The 20,949-nt window shown below is 47.8% G+C and overlaps 3 protein-coding genes and 3 non-coding genes across 6 annotated transcripts in view; 4 read left to right on the top strand and 2 right to left on the bottom strand.

Annotated features, from left to right (window-relative positions):
- LOC144159126 (uncharacterized) overlaps positions 1 to 13,567 on the bottom strand; it is a 135,714-nt gene extending 122,147 nt beyond the window's left edge. The window contains exon 1 of the mRNA XM_077690422.1: positions 13,346 to 13,567. Within this exon, the coding sequence (XP_077546548.1) occupies positions 13,346 to 13,405 (60 nt within the window). The 5' untranslated portion in view covers positions 13,406 to 13,567. The remainder of the gene's footprint in view (positions 1 to 13,345) is intronic.
- Positions 1 to 20,949, top strand: part of LOC144160031 (uncharacterized) — a 186,416-nt gene that overhangs the window by 135,089 nt on the left and 30,378 nt on the right. The gene's annotated exons all lie outside the window — the stretch shown is intronic.
- Positions 2,171 to 2,243, top strand: Trnav-aac (transfer RNA valine (anticodon AAC)). The gene has a single exon. It is a non-coding gene; the product is annotated as a tRNA-Val (tRNA).
- Trnav-aac (transfer RNA valine (anticodon AAC)) lies at positions 2,880 to 2,952 on the top strand. The gene has a single exon. It is a non-coding gene; the product is annotated as a tRNA-Val (tRNA).
- On the top strand, positions 12,579 to 12,650 carry Trnar-ucu (transfer RNA arginine (anticodon UCU)). The gene has a single exon. It is a non-coding gene; the product is annotated as a tRNA-Arg (tRNA).
- Positions 14,848 to 20,672, bottom strand: Taf5 (TATA-box binding protein associated factor 5). The gene is made up of 2 exons (XM_077690421.1): positions 19,096 to 20,672; positions 14,848 to 15,551 (listed from the first exon to the last, which is right to left on the bottom strand). The coding sequence occupies exons 1-2, from the start codon at positions 20,666 to 20,668 to the stop codon at positions 15,022 to 15,024; spliced, it is 2,103 nt and encodes a 700-aa protein (XP_077546547.1). The 5' UTR covers positions 20,669 to 20,672; the 3' UTR covers positions 14,848 to 15,021.

Raw genomic sequence — 20,949 nt, 5'->3', positions numbered from 1 at the left:
GGAGACACTGTTCTAAGAACTGTTCCCATTCCCACAGAGCGTCTTATCGGCTTTCAGACAATACTATATACATCATCGGTGAAATGACATAAGTTGCCGCTTTTTAGAAATCCCAGCGTGGTGGGAGTGCCAGCAGTTAGTGGAAGAGCGCCCTCCTTTCCCCCTGTGTTTTTCACAGCGCCATCCGCGTATCACTCCGAGTCTGTTTCGAGGCTATTTGCCACGCGTTCATGTGTTCCCTTCGTCAAGCCACGCATACCCACTTAGGGAGACTGGCCAACATTGGCCACGAAAAAAACTCCATCGTTCGCCGTATCGTGGCGACACTTGCTCGGTACGAGGAAGACACGACATAGCGTACGCCCCTCGTTCGTTCGTCCTCATGTCGTCGTGCGCATGCGCTAGCTCTGTACCGTACCGCGGGAGAACCGCGACCTGAATGTCGAAGCTGCTGTAGGTGGTCATTGAATCCACATGGTCCGGCCGCGGGTAGCTCGCACGGCCGAGGACGAGGGCGCACTGCTTCGAGAGGCTCGGCGTGCGAAGCATCCGGCCGCTAGAGACGACAAGTCGCGCTTGCAGAGTGGCGTACGAAAACGTCGACCAAAACGACCGAGAGCTCACTCTGGCCTTGCTCAACATAAGGTCACGGAAATGCCATGCCGCCGACGTCAAGCACGACACCACAACGACACTAAAACTTAGCTTTGTGTCTTATTCATCACCTACAACAGCTTCGTCATTCAAGTGTTGCGCGTGAGTGCAAACTTCCCTGATTTTTTTTCTTCTACCTTAGCGTTGCGGAGGTATCAAGTGCAGAATGACAGCGTAAAAGGAAGATAAGGGGGGGGGGGGGGGGCAGTAAACATTTATTAAACAAACGTTAGGTTAATTACAGCAGCTGCATGACCCTCAGTTCAGGTGGCCAGCCGCTTCTGGGCGCCCCGCTGTTTCTGGCTTCCCTGCGGTCCTGCAGGTCCGAGCTGATGAGGGCGAATGCTTTTGTTGTAAGGCACACCACAGGATTAATTGGCGCATGTTTCTCGTGACCACTCATGTAGCGCCCCCGTGACTTCCATTGTATACACTAAAGAACAGCCCGCATTGTATACCGCACGGGCATTGCAAACAGATCGTGTGCAGCATGCGGATGCCACGGCGCCCGGAGCCGAGAGGCGAGCTGGCCGTCGGCCGGCCGGGGTCGTCGGCGCGGGCATCGGCGGCGTATGGCATGCGAAAGAGTTGATTGTCGTGAGGGCCGCCGCTACCGGAGTGGCCCGTCAATGATTATATAGAGCGGCCGCCAAGGTCTCGGAGCCACGTCGCACGGCTGCTGCTGCTGCCACGGCGATTTATGTAACGAGGATCTATCTCGTTGTGCGCCAGCCCTTGAATAGATGCGTGCAGTGGACGAGCCGCTGCAGCCGACATCGGCGGAAAGGAAAACACGACGTCGGATGGGAACACCGCCCGAGATCGCCTCTTCCAACGTGCTTGCTATTTGTTGAAATTCTTCGTCGGTTACCCCAGAGCACCAACCGTGTAACGCCCTGTATCCTGGCAACAATGCACAATTGGCGAAGTTGACCGGTTTAACCACCACTAGTGTCACTACACTATGGTGTCTGGAACACCCTTCCAGACACCATAACTACACTAACCACCACGTTATATGTAAACCCCCTCGACGGGGGTATTACACAGGGGGTGGGATAGCTAACGAAAATTAATTTTATTGCCACGAGCTTTCATCGTGAAAAATAAGTAGGCTGTTGATCTGAACGATCTTAACTTCACGAAGTTGACGAAAATTAAGTAAATTAACGAAATAAAAAAAGCGTATCTTATTACCACCTTTACACGACGAAGACAGACATTAAAAACCCCGAAAAAAATACAACAATACGGAACACGAAACTAGAGTAAACTCTAACGACACCAAAATTACGAAAAAGCACCAGCCGTACTCTGTATCTGAGCAAAAATGCACAATTGGTGAAGTCGACATTTTTACTCGATACAATGGTATAAACATAAATTATTGATAGAAGGAAAAAAAAAACTTCAAATGAAGGACAGGGGCGTAGGAATACATACGACATAGTAGGCGGTTCTCGGAATTTCTAACGGTATTCTGTTCGGACGGCTCCTAACGGTGCCAGAGCTGTCCGTTCTTGTGGTGTAGTGGTTATCTCATCCGCCTAACACGCGGAAGGTCCCAGGTTCGATCCCTGGCAAGAACACGGTTTTTTTTTTTACATTCTGGCTAAGAAGTACCGTTACATGGATTGAACAGTGCTAAGACGGGCAGCGCCCGTGTTTGTTACTCTTTTCTTTGTCTCGTCTTAGCGTTGTTCAATCCATGCAATGAACCAACTAGCCCAGCTACAAACCCTCCTACCGTTACAAGTCTGGTTGAAGAAACGACACCGTTAACGGTCGTTTTCAGAAGCTGCACGCCGCACTGTGGAGCTAGGCTACATTATAACAGTCCGTTCACTGAGGGCGCCAACTCACCGTGAAGGGGGCCTTGAAAGGACGTTTCCGTCTCCCCTCTCGGCAGGTGGAAACGCAAGGCCCCGGCGCCCCCTTCCCAGTCAGTTAGGCGTCCTCAGTAAACGGACTGTTAACAACAATGTAGCCTCCACAGTGCTGCGAGCAGCTTCTGAAATGAACTATAATTTCGCGTTTAGTTTTTCCCCATCGCCCTGTGCAATGCACTCGTTTTTCTTCGCCTAATGAGGTACCTTAGTGTTTTCACCTTTGTGATTTCAGTTTCTAACTTCACACTTGTGTTCAATGCGAAATAATGTGAAAGAACTGGGGCATCGTTGCCCGTCAACTGTTCGGTCGACTTCGAAAGCGCCGCTAAAGCGTCTGTTCTTGTGGTGTAGTGGTTATCACATCCGCCTAACACGCGGAAGGTCCCAGGTTCGATCCCTGGCAGGAACAGTATTTTTTTTCTTAGCCAGACCTCGAACCATGCACTGCCTTGCATCTCCATAAACACGCTTGGTAGGCTAAATTAAGACAGTAATTGTTATGTATATGAATGTACACTATTGTGAGACAAAACAAAGGAAAATGATCAAACGAAACGAAAAGTGGCCCAATTTGGCCATTCAGATCTAAATCTGGCAACCATCGCCTGTCACAAGAAAAAAAAAAAAAAAGAAAAGTTGAACTAGTATATGTGAAGGAATGCAATCGCGAATCTTTGGTAACCCAGCGACCTCACGCGATTACCTCGAAATTTCTTGTAAAAATAGACGAAATATAAATAGAAACCGACAGTAACCTGACGTAATCACAGATTCGGCATTCAATCCAGCGCCGTCTCGCAATTGACTATAAATACATAATGAACACAGAGCCGACAACGAATACACAAAATCACATTGACTAACTCAACATCCTCACGCGCTCAACTAAAAAGAAAGGCAAAAAAAAATACCATCCCTTCTTAACGAAATTTGAGAGTTGAGCGAGAGAGCTAAAAGTGCCTCCAACCTTCGCTGAGAGAGAGAGAAAACATTTTATTGAACATCTCCTTAGGTCAGAGGATACTCGTGGCCGCAGGCATGAGCCGAGCGGCGACGTCGTATAGCTCGGGTGACCAGGGTGGTTTGCACGCCTGGGTCCGGGCTACGCAGTGCCTCCTCCTCCCAATGCTCCTCGGATGTGATTAGGGGAAAACTATTTTGAGGGCAGGCCCACATTATGTAAGGTAGATTGGCTCGGGCGCCGCATAGGGGGCAATCGGGTGTGGGGCATATTGACGGGTGAATGTGCGTCATAGCCTTGCGGGGTTTGGGAAGGCGTTTGTTTGTAGGAGGCGCCAGATGTGTGCTTGCTCGTTAGTTAGTTTTTTTTTCGGCCGGTGGGTTGAAAGTGCGCCCAATCGTTAGTCAAACGTCCAAAGACCGAAATCGCAGGCGAAGAACGAACCCAATAAACGCACGAACGATCCGAACGTATACCGATACGTGGTTTACAAGATGAAGGTATACTATTGTGCTCCTTTTTCATCGATGAGTGAGTGAGTGAGTGAGTGAGTGAGTGAGTGAGTGAGTGAGTGAGTGAGTGAGTGAGTGAGTGAGTGAGTGAGTGAGTGAGTGAGTGAGTGAGTGAGTGAGTGAGTGAAAACGTTTATTGAGCTGGTGAAGATGCGCGTATTGTTGTCTTATATAGAACCGTTCCTTTCTCGCGATTTTCTAGTAACCGTTGTGAAACAATGCAAGCCCGCTTTCGCGCATGCGCCGTGTGTCCGGACATCTTATCAGAGCTTTTCGGTCGACCAACCGGTCTACGGAGAATTTAGTTTCTTGACAGGACGCCGTCGGTTGTGATGCAATAGAACTGAAAATAACAAAATAACAGTTGTGATGCAATAAAATTGATTCTGATTCTGATTCTCTCTCTTTAACATCGCGTTCATATGACGATTTTCGAAGCGGGCGAATGGTATATCTGCGCACAGGGCAAAAAATCCGACGAAGATCGTGGTCTTAAATGTAACTTGACTAAAGAAAAAAAACTTGATCTGCATTATGACATGCCGAAATGCAAAGCGTCATTCTGGTACAGTCGCGCTCACTATGACCTACACCGCTCATTAGTATTCAGACTATTATATCGTCAAAACAATGACTACGGGCATATACGTTAGGATAAGGCTTGATTCATTCGGACGTTGTTCTCCTAATGCGCACTTGGTCTTTAACCCCGGGTGCCAGACAAAGGTGATATAAAGCTGTGAATACTAATGAGCGGTGTAGGTCATAGTGAGCGCGACTGTACATTCTTATGTCAGAGTGTATGCACCACATTTTTTCGGGAGTATAAATGACCTCTCGTCATTGGCCTACTCCGCTCCTTTATTCGCTATAATTTGCTATTCGGTTCGGCGCGGCGAATCAAACCTACCAGCTTTTTAAAGATTATGGTATCAAATAGGAGAAAGAAGGAGAACGGACGAGTGTCACAGACCGTCGTTGAGTTTAAATCTCTTGAGGGTTAGAATAAGCTATATTCGACGCTAAAACGAATACGCTATATTCGAATTATACCGCTCTATTCGAAATTTTCATAGCTATCCTTGCAGTGCGTGCAAAGCAAATTAGTCCCGCTTGTAGCGCAATACCGCTTATAACAAAGCCAGTTTTATATCCCCAGTACATAGTTCAAGGATTTCAAGGATTTATTAAACGTTTTTCGGTACATACACATTGCACGTAGTTATTAGTACAGAAGGAGGTCCCAAAGTAAAACTGTACTATACTGTATAAGGGTTCAGTGTACTATACGTGTTTTTTTGTTTGTTTGTTTAGTAAAATCGGAAGGTACGTACTTGGCAGCTTCCATTGTCCATTGTGTCCTCTGCGCATATATTCCCCCTCCCCCCGTCACACATCAGTGTATAAATTATATTACGGGTATGCTGGTTTGGTGTTTGACATACTGGTTTGAACCCGCTTTGTGGGGCCGTCAGCCGTACGATTACTGGAACGCTGATAGTAACAGCTTTCCCGCAGTGCTTCCCCTCATCATTGTGGGATAGCTTACTTTCAGGAATAGAAAACGACTCTAGAAGCTGAACAGGTTTGTAACAACGCCTGCGCGTACATTTTGAGCCCTCCTCCCTCTGTGCGAAACACAATCTAGATTCACGCACGTCAAGCCTTTGTGAGCAGATACCATTGTTGCCAATTAATAAAGCGAACGTCATGCGGGAAAGATAGCTTTACTGGGCTCCCAGGGCTCCCAGTGCGACATTTATGGAAACTCCTGTGAGGACACGTGTTTTCTTTATAGTTATCAGGGTTACGGAAAACGGTTAAATTTTGGAAAATCTCACAAAGAACCAACAAACACTGAATAAACTAACCCCGCTACCGCAAGGCTTGCTACTTTAGGTGCGCGCGAGTACAGTAAAAAGAAAGAAAAACAATACAACAGGGAAAGTGAGTAGAAGAAGGTAGGGATGTCAAAGCAACAGCAACAAAAAAAAATGACAAGGGGGGGGGGGACAAAATGTTTAAAGGCAGGAAAAAAGTTCTAGGACCTTTTTCAATCGTGAGACAGATAGAAAAGTCACAATGAGTTCTGTCCCTAGTGCCACGTCAGCATTACTACGCTGTGGGCAGGAATAATTGGTTTCTGATTGTCCAGTTTTTCCAGTCTCACTGACAATTACGGACGGATAAAACCGGCCTACAGCTTGCTGGAAAATCACTCACATAGCATTAAAAAATTACTCCCACCTCCCCTCGCGGGAACCCCTGTGTAGATGCGACTTAATAGGGGGTTCCGTTGTTGTTTCCGTTAGGTTGATTCTCCCATCGCGTGAAACGTGCCGTGAACCCCCTGCCGCGGCTATGACGCAACGTGGCGCGGCTATGACGCAACACAATCCAACACAATCCACTTTAATCCAATCCAATCGAAATACAAGCCAAGCCAAGCCAAGCCAATCGAATCCAATCCAATGACCCTCGCGAGAGTGTTCGCTATCGGAGAGGAGAGGGGGTGAGCGGCGGAGAGCGCAGCTCGCGCGGCGAGGAGAATGGGGGAGGGGTGTGGACGGACAACAACAACGCCGTATGGAGGGGCAAGGCGAGTGAATGAGATGCAGTCGCATCTAAAAAACGGAATAACCAGCAATTTTTCGCTTGCGCTTCTACCCAGACGATGCATAAAAAAAGTCGTTCAAGTGAAACCATCCTGGCTACAAGCATGGCCTTTAAATGGCTGGCGACGTCTTGACTCCTTGATGAATCCGCAAGCTCGTCGCTCAGTTAATAGCTTACGACAGCACCGTATAACTGGACCGGGGGCATGATCGGCTTCAAGCAGTATTGCACGCAACTTCAATCCGAAGTATAGAACGCCAGTCCAGCAACCTTCATTGTGCGCCAGCAAAGGAGCTCGCCCCGGAGAAGACGCCGTGCGCCTTCAACGATGCATACAATTAGGACCTTGCTTTCCTCTCTAGTAGCGGGCCGAGGAAACAACGAAGTAAAGATAAGCAGGTAAATGGTCACGTGGCGAAACCGGCCGTGATTAGCTTCCGGTCTTCGTGGAGAGTGAGAGGTCGTGCGCATGCGCCTTCGCGACGTGCGACCTTCGGAATGGGCCGGAGGTGTATCATATTTTTTTTTTCTTTAGTGACACCCCGTAAATGCCTCTTTGTTTCGCAATACAGGTGCTTCCGTGGCGTCTGGGGAGGAAAAGCTTGAACGACTCGGCAGCACAGGATGTAGTACAGACGTGCGCGTGTTACGGCGCTAACAGCCTTCCCAGGTCTCTTTGTGCGTCCGTAGGTCTGGAATTAATTAAGAAACACAAGCTTGCCGCGTCGGGGAAGCCATCTTTGCAAACGCGAGGCCGCGCCTTGACCCCAGCGACCTTTAAATCTGTGTCGCCTCGAGACGACTAATACCCAACCTTTAAATTTGCCGCCAAAATACTGCAAAACACTTCTATTAACAGCGAATCTGTTTAGCGAATCGTAATTTTTCATGTCCGCAGTTAAATGTACCAAGAAATTGCCGATCGCGAGCTCGTGAGCGCGGGCCCCGCGACGGCCTCCCAGCGTCCCCTGCGCATGTTCTTCAAGCCAAGCTTGCCCGCTTAGGGAGATTGGCCAAGATTGGCCAAAAAAAAGCTCCAGCGTTCGCAGTAATCGTGGCAACACTTCCTCGGAACGAGAAGGACACGTCATAGCGTACGCCCCTCCAGGATGATGTCCAATGATTATCACTTCCCCCCCCCCCCCCAAAAAAAAAATAAATAAAAAATGAAAGAAGCTCACACTTATATACTCGGTTACAACTCAAGAACGGCACCACCTCATGTAGTGTATCACTCCGCCAAAGCGCCGGACTCGTGACGTCAGTGCGCGCGCGTTTTGAAAGGGGTTTTTGCTATGAATGCGTGGTATCGTCTGCCTTGTCTCACGCAGTTTGTTTGTTGTCACTGGAGTCGTTTATAAGCATATTAAGTCCAAAAAAATCAGGGGAACGGCTCTCGCCATGATCAAAATATTCCCAGTTACGCCCTACTTGCGCCGCGCGGAGTAACATCCCGCTACGGTAGAGTGAAGCTACGGTGATAAGGCACAGTGGCAACTTCCGGTCACCGAGTATAGTAACAATGAAGGAGTAAAGGCCATTGCGGCAGCGAAGAAGCAGCAAATGGGCTGCAGTCGTGGACGTGATGATCGTTGCGTACAGCTTCGCTACCTTGAAGTCTTGCGCGTTAGTGTGAGCTATCCTTCCTTTTTTCCCGTCGTATACCCGTTTGGGGCAGTGTCCCCACCGTCGCAATTGGGCGTAACTCGCACGTCGATGTATCGTCTTTTTAAACTGTAGTCACTATTCTCGTACTTTTTTTTTCACTTTACGATTTTTTTGTGTGTGTTGTAGGTATAAATATTTGGTTGCCGTACATTGCTTTGCCATTCCGCCCCTGCTTGAGCCTAGTTCTGCGGCATACTAAAGCAGTCCCGTGGTTTAGCTTCACCGCAATACCCTTGAATGCAATTTCGGCGAATGACGGAAGTTAGGCCAGCGCTGCAAAATCACGCAGTGCAAGAATGGCGTTCTGCCTTGCGCGGAGCCACAGAGCAGTGAACATTTTTTAGTCATATGGTATGCACGTTACTGCAATTCGCAGAGTTTGCCTTGTTGACGGCATGAATTGGTCACACGGGTGCAATACGGTGAAGCTGAACGATGGCGTTCGTGTGTGTAGCGTGCAGTATTCAATAAATAAATAAATAAACAAATAAATAAATAAATAAATAAATAAATAAATAAATAAATAAATAAATTGGGGGATGGGGGATGGGCGGAGAGACAGCAGCACGGGAAAGGTGGGGTGGTTAACAGGCAAGCATTCGGTTCGCTACCTTACACGTGAGAAAGCGTGAAAATGCATCAAAAGACCGAGAGGTAACGAAAAATGCCTTGAAAGGATTGTATAAAATCAACGCAGTAGAGAATAAAGTGACACTTATAATGTAATGTATCACTGGAACGCATGTAGTGTACGTAAATAGAGTGACCTGAAGCGAACCCACCATGTGTACGTATAGACAATAGCCTGCGATCAGTAATCACACCAACAGATAATTAGTAACGCCTTGCTACTCAGACATCAGAAAGCCTCAGAACGCGGTACGAGCCGCAGTAGGTCATTTCATTACCCGAACATTCTCTCTAAACCCCTTTTCAAGTCTCCAAGTTATACTTTCACCCGGCTTCAAATCGCGTTTCCTCGGTTCCAGCGAGCGCACCAAACGAAACTCACGGCTGGGGCTCCCGTAACGCTTTCTGGCCCGCTTATATACAATCGCGGCCGTTTCTGGGTCACGCTATCTTTGGAGCCCGTCGTCGCGCAATTACGAAAGAGACTCATTGTGTTACGCAGTCGGCTAGGGCCTCCTCGCCCGGGAGTTTCTATTCACCAACGCTCATCATTCATTGCTATAAGCGTAACGGTGGCGGTGGCTCTATTACAGTGCGAATAACCTATACATCACCCCCTAATCCCCCCACAGAAGCCCACTTCTACCCTTTCATTAACGCCACTTCGCCTTTGCCTTGCGGGAAATGTATCGCCGCAAGTTTTACGCCATTAACTGGAGAAAGGCATCGGCGAGGGTCAGAAGGTCCAAAATAGCTGACCAGAAAGCGACGGCGTGGTGAGAGCGGGCCGTCGAGGGGAAAGGTCAGGGGTACAGCGAGAGGCCGTCTTCGTCACCGTCATCATCGTCGTCGCCGGCGAGACAACGGACACCGTTCAAATATAGAGTGCGTGCGAGCGGAGTCATAACGAAGCAGACCGTAACAACGTCACAGGTGGCAGGTATACGGTGGGAGGCCAATAACAATAGTCGCGGAGGAGGTGCTTTTTCGAAACCCATTGTACAACGCGCGCGGTCATCATTACCTCAGCTGCTGTTTTCTTGTTTTTCGCGCTCTCTCCCTCTCTCTTTCTCTCTCTCGTTCGTTCGCTGTGCGGGGAAGCCGGAGACACAATGGATGCGTGGCTCTGCGCCGCATTAGGTGACCAGCGGATCCATGACGCGCGCTCTAATAGCTATGGGTCGGTTGGTGCGAGCGTGTACGCGTCATGGCTGGTAATCAGGGTCGAAGAAAATTGACCGCTCTCTGCGGCTCGAACGGCAATAAGCCAAAATCGGCTCGCAGTCGGGGTCGTGGGATTACGGGCCTGAAACACCAGAAAAGCATAAAAGTCGAAATATCCGCTTTAATGGATTTTTCGTCTTGTTGGATATTAAGGCTCCATTGGATCCTCCATGTCGGCGGATCTTTCGTCTCGTTGGATATTCAGGATCGAATGGATCTTCCGTCCGTCCCGTTGGATATTCTGACTCGATTGGATCTTCCGCCTGGTGGATATTATGGTTTGGCTGGATCCTCCGTTTCGGTGGATATTTCGTCTCACTTGGTATTCAGGTTCGAGTGGATTGGATCTTCGTCCCGTCTCCTTCGTTAATAAGGCTCGATTGGATCATCTGTCTCGTTGGATATTCAGGCTCGATTAAATATCCCGCCCAGGTGGACATTTCGTCTCGCTAGTCCCGTGACCACTTGCATCTTCCGTTTCAACGGATCTTTCGTCTCGTTGGATCTTCAGGCCTTAGGCGGCGGCACGTATGAGAAACACGTTGCAGTTAACAAAGCCGTGCGCTCAATGTGTCTTGCATCCAGTGCATAACTTTATACAGACGTCGTAAACAAGAACCACTACTGTAGGCCACTCTGCTTCCATTCAAGGATCCTAGTGCTGGACGTAAACTGCGAATGTACCAGCGTTTGAGTAAATACAATTACGCCGCGTTTACGAGAATAATTCGGGAATGATTAGATTTCCTTGATTTTTTTTTTTGGCGCTTGGCAATGGAAATCACCAAAATGGAATTAGCCATGCTAGACGACAACGCTATAGTTTGTGAATCAGAGTTACTTGTGATGACGAAATCTGCATGAGAACTACAAAGGCAAGAAAGAAGAGAGCCCTTCACCTGTAGCTTGCCGAACATAATTAAGACAAGGCAAAATGCGCCGCAAATTGCTAATTTTTAGGAATGAAACAAAGTGTGTTCGAGACAGCTGAAGAGTTTAGAAACCGAAGTCGTATATGATAAAAAAAAAAAAACTAAAAAAACCCCGAAGATTCCCGTATAAAGTAAAATTAAGTTATCTTTGGGGCCCACTTACAACTCACCCCCCCCCCCCCCCTCCTTCATTCTCCCCTGGTTCTGATTACGGTGTAGAGGTGTCAATTGCATGCCCTTACCAGACACGGATTCGGGGTATGAATTTGCAATGCAACCTGGAAGCTATATTTTCCATGTACTCTTGGGAGAGGAGGGGGGCGAGGAAATACTCTCTAACCTCCCCTCTACAGCATCCGCTAGTGCCCTTCCCCGCCTACTCTTCAGCGTGTCATATTTAATGTGAGGCTTTGATGTCTGTTGCATACTTGTTCAACTCCGGTCGAAAATTCGCTGCCTCATATTTGCTCTGAATGCAAAAATAACAACTTAACGAACTTTGTCGAACATTCAACGTAAAAAAGCATGCCCTGGATAGTACCAAAATCATGTAACAGCTGCTTTCGATGACAACGGGCGGTAGTTTTTTGCATAAAAAAAAAAACAATCTTCCAATATGTTTGCAATTTTTCAAGAATATCGCTTGAAAAATGAGCTTTTCGACGCCTCTGCCGACGTGACGAGGGAAACGAAACAAAAAAGCAAGCACCAAAGCGTTTTCATTTCACAAGAGAAAACGAAACTATGATACCGTGCCACATGGTTGTGCGCCAAAATGATGTGTAAATTATAGTATTACTTTTCCTTTAAATCGATGCGTGTCTTGGTTGAAGGTCTAGAGGACCTTGCGCGCAGATAACATTTCAGAAATTCATTTGCGCGCCTGGACAACATTAACGGAGGAAAACGTACACTGGTACGTTCAGCCGCCGTTATTAAACATTCGAAACAGGTGCACTGATGAGCTAAATAGCAGCGTGAACTTCTCGCCCCGTCTCTAGTTCGCCCCCCTTCCGTAATCCCAGCATTGTACTCTGTCTGGACCCCCCTCACTGCCTCAAGAAAACAAACAAAAAAGCAATGTGCAAAAGCCTCGCATGTCTTTCTACTATTCCGTTCGTACGGTTGCGTATTATGACTACTCTTTCTAATTTTGCCGGTTTCATATATTCAATTCAACTGAGGGTAATCTAAACTGATCATAGTTGTTTAGTGGTAGTGTTCGAGGTTCTAAACATGTGCAGGTAGTAATTATGAGAATATCGAAATTGGAGCTTTTTTAAAAATTCGTGTCAACTTAGTGTTACCGTGTAACGTGTAATTTTTCTTTCTTACTTGTAACGACGTGTACTTTTTGCATACCTCCATTGTTTTCATTTCCGTGGCTATGAAACCTCAACAATTCAATTATATATATATATATATATATATATATATATATATATATATATATATATATATATATATATATATATATATATATATATATATCGCCCAGATAGCCGAATTGGTAAGGCATTCGATATCTAATCGAAAGGCGTGGGTTCGGTCCCCACTCTGGGCGCGTGTTTTTCTTTCTTTCTTTCTTCCGTATATTTAAGAAAAATATTAACTTCATTAAACGTAGTAAAAAAAGAGCCTAACCACACCCCTATCCCTCCTTTGGCGTTGTAGACTGCCGACCTATCTTTCTATATATATATATATATATATATATATATATATATATATATATATATATATATATATATATATATATATATATATATATATATATATATATATGAACTCTGATTTTCTGGAGTGTTCTGGTTATCTTCGCTAGGCGCAAAAAGACACGGACGAACGACTGAGGTCAGATATCTTTCCATACAGATCTTTTTTCCCCATGTCTCGGATCCGGATGCTCCGTAGTTTGCCTACACGCGGCCGGACAGTCTCCCACTAAAACTGCCCGGTAATGATGATAAAGTAATGCGAACCATAACTTGTGAGCACAGCGTGAGCACTCGAAAAAGTTTTTTTTTTTCCCCGGCAGCCACAACATCAGAAGGGACTTCGGATTTCCAGCGTCTTGAAGTAACCGTAGAAAGGCACATGTCATACTTATGACTACCACCGTCGCCGTACAGGACAGTTCCTCAGTCAAGTCCGTTCGAAGTTTTCTACTCGTGGTAACTGAGGTATAACGCTGAGGTAAGCATGTCCGAACGAAACGAAGACAAGCGTCTTCAAGGAAACGTCGAACACGGTACTCACAAATGTGATGAAGGACAGGAGAAAGAAGAAGACGTTCGCCGTCGTGCGTAAAAATCCCATGTCCGAGCTCGGCGTCGAGCGCGTCTGTCACCGAAACCAAAACATCACTGGCGTAGGGGCGCGTAACAACGGTGCCGCTTGCCGGCAGCCGAGCGGCGCTTCATGCCGGGTCCGAAAGTGAGGGCAAACGAGTTTCGACTGCGCTTCCAGCGGCCGAAGAGACGAGTTCGTTCCTACCTCCTCGCACCCCTCCCAAATTGGCGCATGCGCACCGTTAGCCGCAGGAAGCTAGCTGTTCTGTGCGCACGCGCGACGTGATTGAGGCCTCGGTGGATCGTCTGCTTGGAGGGACGGTCGTCTGCTACTTGCGTGGTTTCGGTCGCGTCGTCTGCTCTTTTTGCACCGTACATACACGGCGGAGAGTTGCATATGAGGAGTTTCATACAAGTATTTTTTTTTCTTTCACGCCAACCCGAATCAAGAACATTAAATCGTACCTACCGTCGCCGAGTTGGACGTCAGGCAGCGTCAGTTTCGTCCTAGCAAAAATACTTTTCTCTAACGTCTCCTGCAACAGGTTCCTGGCAATGCCCTCCTCTGACGCAATTCCATTCTCGAAAACCGAACGTGCTGATAACCCTTTGCAAATCCTCGATGCCTTAAGGTGACCAAACTGGCAAAATTGTTGCCATAATGGAGGTAAAATCTTTCTGCACAAATCCCCATTTGAAGAAGCTTTCTCGTCAGGTGATAGACCTGCAAAAACGTAATTAGGGCACCTACTTTTCAATTCAGTACATATATATATACAAAATCTCCCCATTCTGATTTTGTTTTCTGTTTTAGAGCCTGCAGCAAAGAGTCACCAGTAGAAGGTGAGAATGCGGAAGCTTGTTGGAAGCACACCCCTGCTAATAGTTCACCACATCTATCATGACTCAAAAATGATGTAATTTTACAGACTAATACTAGCCCTGCAAGCCCAACAACTGCTAGGAATACCTGTGTGAAAAGCCATTCTTTTGGAAAAATACGCAAAAACAATCTATCTCAACTTTGATAGTTGTGCACTGTCCACAACTATGTAGTAGTAGTAGTAGTAAGTAGTAAGGAACTTTTAGTAGCAAAGAAATGGATACTAAAGGGTCAACCACACGGAGTGATTTTGGCGTGCCATGTGGCAAGAGACTCAATAGTTCGCAGTGGACTAGTAGAGTGTGCGACAACTCGTTGCTGTCGCCTGCACTACTAGTTTACTACCAGCGAGCAAGGTAAGCTGCTTGTGTGGTCTAACTGGTAGGCTGCGGCTAGACGAAATTAAAACAAAATTTCAATGGAAAACGAAGAAAGCTAAGCCCTTAGCAGTTGGTATACTACTGCCATAAAAGGCAACAACGATCAAGTCGATTCAGCGGCGATTCAGTCAATTGCATTGCCATAATTAGTCATTCGGTGTGTCAGCTCAAGACAAATCACACTTGCTGCCCACAGCACAGCATCAATGAATGCAGAATACATTTATTAACATTAGCACAGGTGATATACATGAGCATATATACATATGTACAAGGAAAAGATGAGTCTCCCCGTTACAACCGCGTTCTCGGACACACATGCCAAAACCCGAGAACACGCAATGAGGCCGTGACAAATTAAAAAAATACGCTATCCCAATCTCAGGAACCACTTTGGTACATCCCCGACGCAAGCAGCAGGTTCCGCCGCGTGAAGTGCAGCGTCAGGACCGACGTAGCCTTGGTCGGGTACGAGCCTAGCAGTAGGGCGTCGCAGTTAGTCCTCACGGTCGGCGCGTGAGAGATGTTCAGGTCTTCGAGATCTATCTCGTCTATGAGTCGCGCAAAGTCCCACAGCTTGATGCAGTTGTCGATGCCTCCAGACGCGAGGATGGCGGTCTCCCGGCTAAAGCAGAGGCTGTAGATGGTGTCCGTGTGACCGGCCAGTTCGGCCAAGAGGTGACCGTGCGCGATGTCCCAGATGAGGATCTTGCAGTCGGCACCAGCCGACGCCAGGAAGCGACCATCGTTGCTGAACTGGAGGCAGTAGATGCGCCCCTTATGCCCGGTCATGTAGCGGACGCAACTCCCGGTCAGCACGTCCCACAACCGCACCGTGCGGTCGCTCGAGCCGGTCGCGACGTAGTTGCTGTTGTGGTGGAACTGGATGCAGTCCACGTCGGAGACATGACCTGCGCAGGCGGAAAAGCATGCGTTGTGTGCTTTGCCAACTATGAAATACACCGAACGGGGGAGTTTTGCATCTGATGAGACTTTTTTACGTTTCAGCACGTATCGATATTATCTTGCTAATGCGCTACTGTTAAACGCTCCTCTTTCATTTGCTATATCACATTATGGTCAGTCCATAATGGAGTGGTTCGTGCAATCGCTGTGGAGAAAAATCCTTTAGTAAACGAGATGAAAGAAGGCATTGCACTTTACTCGTTCGAGCATTTTTAAAGCTAGAGAACCATATTAAAAGCTGCTAAATCTTTGTTAGACAAGAATGGAAGGATGCTATTCTAGAAGCAGCATTACAGGTCTGAATTTCAGCCATTTCTCAAAGTTTAGTTTGAGAATTGTTTGAAGCAGTTACTAGAAACTTACAAAATTTGCTGAAAGCTGAAAGGCTGAAACAAGTGTTGTGAGCCCATAACGCTGTTATAAGCTTGACACATAGTTAAAATGACACAACTGACACATAGTTAAAATTAAAGTGTAACGACAAATTGAATCACACACCTGAGCGAACCTGAAAAATAGTTGAGATGCAATATAAAGTTAAAATACCAAGGAATAGCATTTTCGTGGTACTGTTATTGTTGCAGTGTACAAGAAACGTTTAAAGGGGTACTGACACCAAGTTTTAGGGTTAATATTATTACACAGTTTGATTCCTTAACTCAAGAGGAAACCCTAGCTGAACGGTCTGCGATGCGTGGAACATGCTTTAATTTGACCTCCTTTATCGTGCTGATTGAAATGCACGGGGAATGGCATGCGGCAAATCGACGTTAGCAAGACATCACCCGTGGTAAGGAAAACTGGGTGCTGTAGCGGAAATTCGGCGATGTTTGGCAGAAACTCGCGACGTCACTTTGCACAGTGGCTCGGCGAGTGGCCAGCACAGCACTAACAGCGCTTACGAACTAGCGCCGCAACCACTGCTACTGGTGTCACTGGTCGCCGGAATGGCACTCGTGACAAAAGAAAGTTCCGCATGCGAGAAAGGAGTTGATGCTGAGAATCGCAATAAAAGTCACCATCCGCGCCTCTATTGGAAGCGGCCATAAAATATCTGCTGCAATGGTAGGTCTAACACCCTAAGCAGTGCAGCTTCGGCGGAAACCAACACCACTGCCAGCCTCCGCAGTGTTACAACGACCGTGCAAAACTATGATGTCATTGCGTGGTGCTGCCGTATGCACCCTCGGGGCTCAGAAAAATGGAAACCAAAACTGACAATTTTCAGGCTCTTCTACGTGATTAATCATCGCCCTTTTAAGTATTTAAAGTGCCGTTTCAGCATTGTTAGGCCACAGCCACTCGATCTCCCCCCTTTTGGTGTGGCGTGCCGATTCATCTCGCGAACGCGCTTGAAAGGAGAATTTGACTCACTGGCCACGATGGGAGGTGGGGCGCTGTTTTTTGGTAAAGAAAGCATCTTGCACCTGCTCACACCGCCACGTGCGAAAATTCACACTGTGACACTTTAACCCCATTATCGTCTGGTCAGCCAGCAACCCGGATTTTTCTTTCCATGACTGCTGTTGGGTTTACCAGTCTGTGGATGAATTACACTGCACGCAATGCCTAAAAACTATTGCCTGCCGCTTTGTAAGTCGAATGCCTCACAAAACCCGGAACAGTGCTACCACGAGTGGCCGTTCAAAGAAAACCTTTGCAATGCCTGGATGCAGAACCTTTCCTGACAAGGGAATGACAAGTGCAGCCAGTGGCAGTCAAGCTCCAAGACCGTCGTGTGTTCACCTCACTCACTTCCCCGCAGACGATTACAAGGTAGGAACGAAATGCGAGGTACTGTTTCCAACAGTAGTGCCAGCTTAGTTTCCGTCCTATACACACCTAAGTATTGCTGTCTTGTTCCAATTCAGGAACAAGCGAGCAATTCAGGAGAACCGGCGTTAGTGGCAGAAAAAGCAAAACATCTTCGTCTAGAAGAACCCAAGGCTGTGCCAAGAAGAATCCAAGGCATGGATTCGTCTAGAAGAATCCAAGACACTAGCCGCAAGAAAACATAGCTTCGGGCGAGCATTACAACGGTGAGGAATGGTAGGAAAGTGTATTAAAAACGAATGAATGCCAGACGACATTTGACCTGGTTGGATATATTGCAAAGACGAAAAGAACGGCACACTGCCTGCACGTGAAAGTGCAGAGATTAAACGAGTTCTTGCAATTACTTCAGCAAACATGGATGAATTCAAAAAGAGGGGATAGGAATTTGCAATGGAACAAACTATGAACTTTTAAAAGGCGTGGTCGAATTGGCAGGAGCCGACGCTACGGGAATGCGTGTTGTGGTAGGCGACATCTTGTAAAGTTTACGATCATGTGCGGTGAAAAAAAAACTGCTAAAGCTGCAGTGTCGAAGCACACTATGAAAGTTCATCGAATCTTCTACAGGAGAGACTGCTGTAACAAGCCTCACAAAGGAATGGCTCCAAGTGGAGAGACAAAGCTTGCGGTCAGAAAAAGAGCCAAACTGGAGCCTCATTACTGATGAAATGTTAACACAGCAAAAAGTTATTTATGACCGCCAAGTTGACAGAATTTTCAGGCTAGTTGATATCGGCTGTGAACCTTTAAACAAGTACATGCTGCTGAAATAGCCAACAGGCTCCTTTGCTTTGTCCTGCAGGGGCTTTCCGCGGCTTACGTTACTTCACAGGGTATCCTTTTACCAGGAACCTGAAACAAACGGCTGCCAAACATGATGCTCGGCGTACTGAAAGCTGTCGAAGAGGCGAGGTTCCTCACTATCTGTATTGTCACGGACAACCACCAGACAAACACTGCCATGATTCGCGTAATGTCCACTGACAACACACTACAGCCTTTTGTGCCACGTCCAGTATTGAAAAATGACCAACTATACCTCTCATTTACCCGAACCACCTAATAACGAATCTGTTGTTGTTCTGCCGCAGCTGCTTTTATTTCCGAGCCATTGCGGCCGCTGCATTGCCAATAGTAAGTGCCACACGTGGCGCGGTGGAGTGAAACAGAACTATCGCCCTCACCGCTGGAAAGCATTCGGCAGGCCACACCACACCAAAGGACAGAGATCGAGCAACTGTGGTTAAGCCATAAAGCACAGATAAAAGCAACAAAAATAATGAAAAATTTGGTGTCAGTACTCCAATAAAACAGATAGTTGGCGTTTCACTGCTCTTACCTAGGCATCTAACGAGCATGCTTGGATGCTCCGCAGACCTAAATTGATACATTTTCATCGTGGAACAATGCACGTGCGTTCGAGAGGAACGTCTCTGAACTCTGCTGAAGCGAGAAAACCTACAAAGTTATTTTGTAACACAACACCGATTGAAAAGAACGGACGTTCTGCAAGGTACCATGCACGTTTGCATAAATCCATGTGCTATCTTCGCTACCACGGAGACTGGTCTCGTCGAGGCTCAGAGCACCACACCACCAAGTGACACCACAACAGCACTCCACAGGACGCGCCGATCACTCTGAGAGACCAACCTGTAAAGACCCGCACCGGCTGGTACGAGTCCGTGGACCACAGGCGGGCCGTGCGGTCGTGGCCGCACGAGGCGAAGTAGTAGCCGTGCGGCGAGAACTTCACGTCCCATATGGGGAAGCAGTGGCCCTTGTAGCACACCACGTTGGTCCACGTCAGCAAGCTCCACAGTCGGATGGTGGAGTCCTCCGAGGACGAGATGAGGTAGGTGTGGTCGGGGCTGAAGCTCACCGCCGTCACCGGACCGCTGTGTCCGAGCAGGACCCGCATCTCGACGCCGCTGCGGTCGTCCATCATCCTGTAGAGGACGTCGTCGGCGTCCTTGTCGATCGTCTCCAGGTCATGCGCCGACTTCATGGCCTTCAGCTTGTTGGGAGTGAGCGTCCACACTCGTATCGAGGAGTCGCCGAAACCGGCGGCGAGGAGCGTGCTGTCCTCAGATATATCGGACACCGTGACACCGAGGTAGGAGTTTAGGAAGGTGTAGAAGCAGATAGACGGGAGGCTCTCCGGTCCCAGTCGCACCCTCTTGATCGCCTCCTTCATGGCGTTGATCTTGTCGAGCTTGTCGGCATCCCTCAGCTCGGGAAGCGGGATTCGGCTGTTGGGAGGCGCGTTGGGGTCGTTCCTGGCCTTTTTCGAGAGCAAGGGGTCCTTCTTGGGTTTCTTCTTCTTTGGTTTGTCGTCCCCGTCGCCGCCGTCGTCGTCTTCGTCCAACGGAATGTGCAGCTCGGGCTCCTTCAAGAGGCCGTAGTAGACCTTGACCTTGTTGGCTTGGCGAGCGGCTTCGCCCAGGAATGCTCCGGCCGTGGCATCCAGCTGCGGCTTGAGGCGCGCGATGCCCTCGTAAACGTCGAGGTAAAGGTGCTCCTGCACGATGTTCTGAAGAACCGTGTTCTTCTTGTCTTGCAGGTAGCGCTTGAGAAAGTTGTAGGTGTCGCGCGACATCCGCACGGTGAACTGACCCGACCGAAAGTTGTCCATGAATTCGTTTCCCTTCATGTGCTCCTTTTTGGTGAGACACGAGAGCCGCTTGACGTCTTCCTGGTAGTATTCCTCCTGTTCGGGACCGAAGCGCTCCATGAATTTGACCGCCTGCTGCTGGTGTTCGTTGTAAACCAGCTCGAGATACATGTGGACGAAAGCGGGGTAAAGGACCATGGACAGTTCGTGTCTGTAGGAATCCAGGGAAGCCTCGATGAATCGCTTAAAACTGGTGTACGTGTCCTCGTAGATGTCGGGATCGCCCTCGCTTTTGTACGTGGACAGGACACTACTCACGTCCGACGTGGTCTGCGCATCCTCTTGAAGCGCGCCGTCGCCGAGGAGCTTTGCCTCCTTGCGTAGGATCTGCTCGGTCTCTTGGAGCTTATTCTTCTTGAGAAACTTGAGGACCGCGAGCAGGGAGTTCTTGTCGAGGTTGAGTGACTCCTCGTTGTCTTTCTTGTCGTTCACGACGCCATCGGTAGTCGGAGAGGCCACCGGGACGGGCCCGTCGCCGTTGTTCAGCACGACAACAACAGAGCCGTCGACCGATGGCTCCGCCATTTTGGCCGACGCCGACGGGCAGCACATTGCTGCCGGACGGGGGCGGCGAAGTAGCGAAGGAACGACGAATGCACACCACGCTTGAGAAACTTATAAAAAGCTTGTTGGTTATTTTCAGACATTATGATTTATTATGAGAGCAATAAAATACTTAAATTATGAGTATATTGCTATTTTTGTAAAAAATAGTAACTGTTTTATAGTACTGCAAACTTTCGCCAGAGGGACACTGTGGCTTTTGAAAATTTTTGAAAGTTTTCCCGAGACACCTTTCTAAATTTTAAATTATTGTGAATAATTTTACTTCC

The sequence above is a fragment of the Haemaphysalis longicornis genome, unplaced genomic scaffold (genome assembly GCF_048455015.1).
Source record: "Haemaphysalis longicornis isolate Haplotype H1 unplaced genomic scaffold, Haemaphysalis longicornis Haplotype H1 scaffold_10, whole genome shotgun sequence".
Classification (NCBI taxonomy): Eukaryota; Metazoa; Arthropoda; class Arachnida; order Ixodida; family Ixodidae; genus Haemaphysalis; species Haemaphysalis longicornis.
The sequence above is the reverse complement of the archived record's forward strand: the minus strand, read 5'-3'. Positions and strand labels throughout refer to the sequence as shown.